At 38.3% G+C, this 7,511-nt stretch overlaps 1 protein-coding gene across 1 annotated transcript; it reads right to left on the bottom strand.

Moving 5' to 3' along the window:
* Window positions 1-73: 73 nt before the first annotated feature.
* On the bottom strand, window positions 74-6,264 carry slc28a1 (solute carrier family 28 member 1). The gene is made up of 18 exons (XM_085779167.1): window positions 6,216-6,264; window positions 5,878-5,957; window positions 5,725-5,792; window positions 5,275-5,366; window positions 4,976-5,165; window positions 4,732-4,873; window positions 4,359-4,472; window positions 3,694-3,768; window positions 3,513-3,593; window positions 3,314-3,394; window positions 3,035-3,160; window positions 1,741-1,871; window positions 1,476-1,644; window positions 1,114-1,311; window positions 944-1,025; window positions 760-858; window positions 574-679; window positions 74-462 (listed from the first exon to the last, which is right to left on the bottom strand). Exons 1-18 carry the CDS (start codon window positions 6,217-6,219, stop codon window positions 342-344), a joined length of 1,959 nt encoding a protein of 652 aa, XP_085635293.1. The 5' UTR covers window positions 6,220-6,264; the 3' UTR covers window positions 74-341.
* Window positions 6,265-7,511: the final 1,247 nt, after the last annotated feature.

Genomic DNA, 7,511 nt, shown 5'->3' with positions numbered 1-7,511 from the left:
ATGATTCCCATTTTGTTCACAAAGCTTTTTATTTTTACATATTTATGCCTTTCTGTATAATTATCATAACAAAAATAACCGAGTCACTTAACCCTATTTGAAATATTTACACTGATCAAGCCGTTGTTGCCTGAACATTTCCTGAGGTACATTTCTTAAGTTGTGCCCTTTTAGTTTAAATACAGGAATTCAGAATTAATTTACAATATGATACATGAGAGATACATTCAGCTTGAAACAATATGCATAGAGGCATTAAATCTTTACATTAACTGTGTCGCAAATATACAAACATGGAGAGAATTCAGTACAAAAACAGGCACTGATGTGCATTTTCTCCTCTACATACAAAGGGCCTCATGAGACACACCACAACACTGACAGCATTTAGAGAAAAACTCAGTGACATTTGCTACATTACTCCAAGCGTCTTCAAATGAGATCGTCCCATTTAATACAGTGCTGAAAAAGAATGAATTTAAACATATTAAAAATATATATTATATTATATTATATTATAGAAGTGTGTAAGACTGTGTCAAACTCCTTTTTTATTTGAATGAAAATGCTTACCTTTTAAAGAGGTCTGTACAGCACGTTGCAATGTTTGGATTTGTGCTGTTAAAAGCTGAATTTTTGAACAGGTCCACACAGTCCAGTTGAGGTTCAAAGAGGATTCCTGAGACACAAAGTCAGGGCTACTTGGTTAAACCGCACTGCAAGAATGCACTCAAAGCAAATACTTTAAAAAGCTCTTACCTGCAATGCAAGCATTGACAAGAGATACACAAGTCCCAGTGATCATAGCTCTCACCACTAGAGACGAGATGTCGCCTCTTCTTGATGGGCATATAGAGGCTTAGGTGAAAGAAAACACTGGGTGTCAAAAAGCATTACTGGCAGTGCACAAGGGCAAAAAAAAAAAGGACATTAAAAAACTCACATAGGCCACCGATCACAATACCAAGTGAGCTAAAGTTGGCGAAGCCGCAAAGTGCATAAGTGGTGATGATTTCTGATCGGATCTGAAACAAGACAAAACAAATCACTTGACAGTCACTGTGTCACCTGATGCTGTGGTCGTTCAAACATCAACTAAGGACATTTACTCACTGATATCCATTGTCTTTCATCTCCAATCATTTCATCAAGTCCATCGAGTCTGTTTTGTTTCAGTTCAGATAATGTCTGATAAGCCACAAACTCGTTGAGGAAGAGCTTTGTGCCAATCATTTCAGCCACAGTGAAACTCTCAGGGTACGGTACCCCCATCATGAAGGCCACGGGCATGAACAAGTAGGAGCACATTAACTTCAAACACAGAAAGGAACAGACATAAATGTCAGAATAATGAATTAAAATCCTAAGTTATTAAAACAAATGTATTTAACTCTAAAGCTAAAAAGTCATCATCATTATCAAAAAGTTACATATATCATATCATATCAGGTTGTCAGTAATTTGTTAAATCATACCTGAAACGTGAGTTCGGGATATCCCACCATTCCCCCAAACCAACTCAGAGCTGCATTAATGAACCCGAGAATGGCCAGAAAGGCTATCAAGTTAGCTGCAATGTTAGCAACAAGACCGATTGAAGCAGAGGCCCCACTGCTCGCAGCCTCCAGGATGTTCTGTTCATCTCTAGAGTTAGGGGAGGGGGGGTGTCATTCAAGTCACAAAAGCGGAAAAAAAAAACATGAAAGGACTGAGTAGGACCAAAGAGAGAAATCTACACACCCACAAGACACTTTGACATTCTTCTCTGACTTGAAGGGACTCTCCTCTGTCTCTGGATAAGACAGCTTGGAGATGGCCAAGGCACAAGGAGCAGCCATCACAGAGGCTGATATCAAGGAAGATGCATCAATCTGCAAAATATAATGAAACGTCACTTATATTTACATGATTTGAAGATTTAACAGTTATTGAACTGTTGCCCAAAATATATTTTTATTGTGGTTTTATTTTAACTTTAAAACACTGAAGCTATTACACTGCCTTTAATTTATTCAAATAGTGCAATAGCTAATAACTTCCATTTGATCATGTTAGAGAGAAGTGTAGCCTATGTATCCCTCCCCCACCAGGGATCTTGTCCAGTTTTATGGCAGCTGATGCTACTTTACTCAAAACAGGAGTGTTTTCTTGTCAATCTGTTAATTTCTCCCATGACCTCGTATTAAGACGGTCTTTCCTTCTCAGCAGAACCACTGCACATTATTGACCTCTTGACCTGCTTCTTTCCAATGACCTCCAAAGCTGTTTTGGTTCGGCCTGAGGGAAAAGCAGTCCCTGATGGTAACATGAATCACTTCTGACCAAAATACTGATTAACTCCATTATATCTCTGGCTCCAATGGGTTGGGCTCTCTGGCACAGCTCTAGACTGGATTATTGCACACCTATCTGACTGCAGATAGGTGTGCAATAATAATGGACTGCAGTGGAAGGTTATTTAAGAAGAAAGAAAACAGTCCTACGTGTTTGTTTTTAATTTAAGACTGAAGTAGTAAACATTTTAAGAGTTGAAATTTTGAAGCACACCAGTTTTGGAGAGGATCACTATATTTATTTTCTCATGGAAGAAGTGTGAAAACCACATTCATGGTTTTGTTTACACTTGTCCTGATTGTGGGCTAATGTATTACAGAGCGTCTTTGTGTTCTCACAGAACTGCAGCACTGCATCCACCTCCTTGCTCCAGACAATACCACTGGCCTCACAGTTCACGATCTTAACCAATCCCTGAGCTGTGTTGCCACTGTCACATTAACTAGCTGACAGTAATGTTACATTCATTTAGTTTATGGTGGACTCCTTCTATCACAACATTGTAATAAAGAGAACTCAACTCAAAACAAGACAAATCTCTACCTTGTTTTACAACTACAATATAAGGTTATTCATTAAAAAAGAACTTGTGATGTGCAATATGAATATAGCTATACAGTAGTATAGTATTGTATAGTATAGTATTGTTGTTGTTGTTATTTACATATTGTGTGCAGGTATGAAAATAGCTTCATCTCACCCCAAATGAGATGAACGCCCCCATCACACTGCCTGCAATTGTGGCAAATCCACCAGTCATAACAGCATGGATCTCAGATTTGGTCATGTCCTTTAAATAAGGGCGAATCAGCAGCGGAGCTTCAGTCTAATGCACAAAAAACATGATGTAAAAGTCAACAAGCAGGGTTAAGTGTAGGTGTTTTACTCCAGTTATACATGGTCAATTATGTAATCATAAAACAAAAACACAACTGTCAAAGGTAACACTGCAAAGACATGAAGCCTTGCCCTACAGTACCTGCCCAACAAATATATTGCCTGCCACACTCAAGGTCTCTGTGGGAGAGGTTCCCATCGTTATCTGCATTGCCCATGAGATCTGTGTGGACAAAAACACATGGCTTTTGGTCACAACAAGTATATCGCTACAAGCGTAAGCAATATACACCTGCACTTACAGGAACATGTATGACATATGTGCTTAAGGCCTGCGTTACCTTCAGTATGAGCCACTGCATTATCCCCAAAAAGTAAAGGACTGACATCACACTGCTGAAGAACACAACAATGGGCAGAGCCTGCAGATAAAATCACACAACTACAGTTAAAAACACACACATTCAGTTTTAAATCATTTGTAAGCTTGGTTATGTGAAGAGTTATTTTTCATCCTCTCACTTGAAAGGCAAAATATTTTTCATTCAAATCCCCGAACACAAATCCTGATCCCTGTTTGGTATAGTCGAGGAATATCTGCAATTGACAAGCAAAGAAGAAAATGTGTTATTAATTATATAATTTCAGATGATTTCCTCACTTCATTTATGATATTTATGATGTGGTTACTGCTGCAACTTGGTTGAGACAGTGGACTGAACCACAGTGATAAACAGACCACATGTCTGTGAGCACATCTGCTGATTCAACCCTTAGCTGACCCGGGAAAAAGGAGTCAATAGCCTAATAAAGCAGCACTAAAGATAAGCATTTATGCACCACTCAGATAAAAAAAAAAGAGCTTTTAGATAAAAGACACTGTGACTGGGAATAAATGCTGGATGAACACATTTCACAGTAATAATTCTGTTGTTATTCATTAGGGTTTTTTTGTGTGTTTGTAATTTGGTATGTTTCATATACACCTGACTCAGTTATATACGATGGATAAACATGTATATGTATGTACATTTTTGGATGTGGTTAATAGCATCATATTAATGCATGGCATTGATTTTTATAATCAAAAAACACAAGGCAATGGGAGTGATATACATCTAGTAAAACACACATTTCTGTACACTTTCTTATTTACTTTAAAGAGAGAAAAGGTTCTAATGACGTACCTGCACTTGATCTCCAAGCCATTCGAAAGCAATGAGGCCAGGCTCTGTTCTTATAACAAAAAGGCCAATGCAGAACTGTATCCCCAGACCCCAAAACACAGGCCTCCATGTTACCTAAAGGTTTTTTGGGTAATAAAAAAAGAAAGCAATTTGAGTATCTGTGTTACAGGGAGTCTCCATAAAGTCAGTTATCACAAGGAAGCACCTCTACTAAACCCTAAGATGATAGAGGCACAAGGCCGAGTGATATCCAAAGTCTTAAGATAAGTTGAGAGATAGCACCTAAGGCACGTTTCGAAACAAACGTCGCCACTATAATGTAATCTAACATCCTTGAGTGGAGTCACTGGTTGACTGGGTGTAATGTACTCACAGCTGTCCTGTGCGCCGAGAAGAGGAAAATAAGCAGGACGAACATGCACACGCCTCCAAACGAGATGAGCTGCTCAGGTCTCTTGCTTGTGTCTAAGACGAGCCACACCACCAGCAAGACCAAAACCACTACGATGAAAACCCTGTGGAAAAAACCCACATGAAAAAACACACACCATCAATCATCAGCAGGCTCCACCGTGAACAGCTCTTTATCAGACTGAGGACACATGACATCCGCTCACCATTTCGTCCATCTCAGGTTTGATTTAAAGCATCTGACAGCCGGTCTGAAACACCGACTGATGCTTTCTCCTTTGTACTCTTTCACAAGTTCATACGAAAAAGCGGCAACAGCCAGACTGGTTAGGACAACAAGGGCGATGGCCCTCTGGAAATTCAACACACAGGCTGCGATGAAGAACGCCACATAACCTGGAGAACAAAACACAGTGTTACATAAAAAAACACTGTCACAAAACCTCAATAAACTTCTACATGCTGTAGATGTTTAACCCAGATCAGATTTTTATTCTAACATTACCTGCTCCAAGTATTCCCAGCACAATGTATTTGAAGGTTTTTGAGTGAGACTTGATGTAATCCTCTGTGGCATTAATCGGCTTGGTCACTCGGCTGAAGTCCAGAACAAAAAGTAAGAGTAAGGTCCAATTCTCAACAACATACAGTATGCTTCGAATATCCTTCTCTCAAGTGCATAAAAAATGTCTCTGTTATTATTCTACAGATTCATTTTCAAGTAGTGGAAATTTAAAAATAATAAATATTGATTTTTTTGTTTCAAATACAATCAAATCTCAAAACACAAGAAGATAAATCTCAGAGATTACAGCAGCACAGATTTTGTGTTGTATATCAATCACTCTCACAGACATCTAGCTAAATACTGTACACCTGTTGTGGTGCGCCCCAAGTAAAGCAAATACTTCTTCTATTTTACAAAATGCAATCACTCATACTTGCACTGACACACCTTAAATATGATCCCAATCCCCTTTGAGTCTGCCCTCTCAAGTTGTTAGTATCAGTAATGTTGTCCTCCTATAAAAATAAAGATATTTTTTATTTGTTTTTAAAGATCATGTTGTGGTGTTTTTCTTTAAAAAAAATCAAAGGTGACACATACCTCTATTTCAAAAGCCTCGTTGACCACACCATTTTCATAGGTGTGAGTCAGACCTTTCAGCTGGACGCCGTTGACTTCGGCTGGAAAAAACAGAGCAATTGTTTACTTCTGTGCAGTGGCTTTGAGAAAAGCAGCTTCAGCTCAAACAAGCAGCGACGCCAAACAAGTAACATGCTGTCTCTCTGTGTACTCTGTGAGATAAAAGAAACTTAAAAATAAATCCACAGAGTCCTGGAGGCTTATCTTGTGAAGAATGGTGAACAAAAATACCCAAAAAAACAGTTCACAACTGCAAAACAAACGGCTTAATTCAAGGAAAAGAAGAGCTAATGGCTTACTCATTGTGACTCCTCTTAAGCCCGGCTGTGAAGTGCCGAGCCGTAAAATGAACAGCGGGAAAATATACTCTGCCCTCTATGAAGCATCTTATCATTAATTAACAGACAGACACGTAACTGCTCTGATCTTTTTCAGGAAGTACAGTGTCATTATGCAATAGAAATTATTTTTATTTATGAAGTAACACTGGACTGGACGTGATGTCGACCAAGTTCATCATTTGCCAAATGATAAAATGTGAATTCGTCTTCAGAAGTAAATATACTGCTGAGTCAGAGCCTGAAAAGCTGACACATGATAACACAAGGCCAAAGAAAACGTGGTGATTTAGTCATGAATGACTTTATCTGTTAGGGCTTGTAATCCGCATCATACAAGTCATACACGCTCTCGGATCATGAAGTTCAGTACGTGCACAAAATCACGACAAGAACCTATATTTTGATTAGGTTGAATCTTTTATTTATAGCATTCATGTAATTGCATTAAGTCTAGCTTAGCTACATTACTCAAACTCAGATTTCTTCAAAATCAGTTGTGGCCATTATATGGTCAATTTAATAAATTTACTTTCAGGGTGATAATTTATGATTGGAAATAACAGCAGCTATTTGTCTCACTTGCTGCATTTCAAATTTGATCATTTCGCACACAAAAAAACAACTTGTGATTCAAAAGTACAGTTATTCCACAGTTCATAACACTCAGTGGGGGCTCAGTCTGTCTGGATGAAGGTGATAAACCTTAATTATGTTTAAATCCATGTGATACATGTGTCCACTAAGTTGCCAGAAAGCTTTGCAGAGCCTGGACTTCATTAGCAGAGGTTAATGACAGTGAATGCCTTGGTTCAGTAAGTCAGGACATTGTTTTTATGTATCATCAACTCATTTGCAGACAGAACAGACTCATTTAACAGTTTAAATGTGGCAGTCATGACTTCAGAGAATTCATGGTTGAGAGGGATGTCTGCAACGAATACTAAAAAAATAAAATGCAAAAAAATTCATGCAACTCAGTTTGGTTAACATCTCAGAATTCGGTGTGTTCATTGTTGCCTTTATTCTTATGCCAGTATGCATAAATCTATATTTACATATCAACAAAACATCAAAGCAATTACTTAATTTATTATATATGTAAGCTGCATGTAGGCTACATACAAGTATACTTACTGAGGCTTTTTTTTTTTTTTTAACTTTTTATCTGATACCAGGGAGGGTAGTGCCTCTGTAAACTCAACACCACTGTGCTGCCTTAGGTGAGGGGAGAACGCTCAACACTCCCTGACGTTT

This window comes from Trachurus japonicus, chromosome 6, assembly GCF_045865225.1.
Source record: "Trachurus japonicus isolate A0001 chromosome 6, Traja_1.0".
Taxonomy (NCBI): Eukaryota; Metazoa; Chordata; class Actinopteri; order Carangiformes; family Carangidae; genus Trachurus; species Trachurus japonicus.
This window is presented reverse-complemented; position numbering and strand designations above follow the sequence as displayed.

Bases quoted from the DNA above. Each gene is read 5' to 3' on its own strand.
- slc28a1 (XM_085779167.1), bottom strand. The intron at 5,793-5,877 runs GTATGTGTCACC...TTATTTTTATAG, and splicing joins ACGAGGCTTTTGAAATAGAG to GAGGACAACATTACTGATAC. The intron at 5,367-5,724 runs GTGTGTCAGTGC...TCTGGACTTCAG, and splicing joins GGATTGGGATCATATTTAAG to CCGAGTGACCAAGCCGATTA.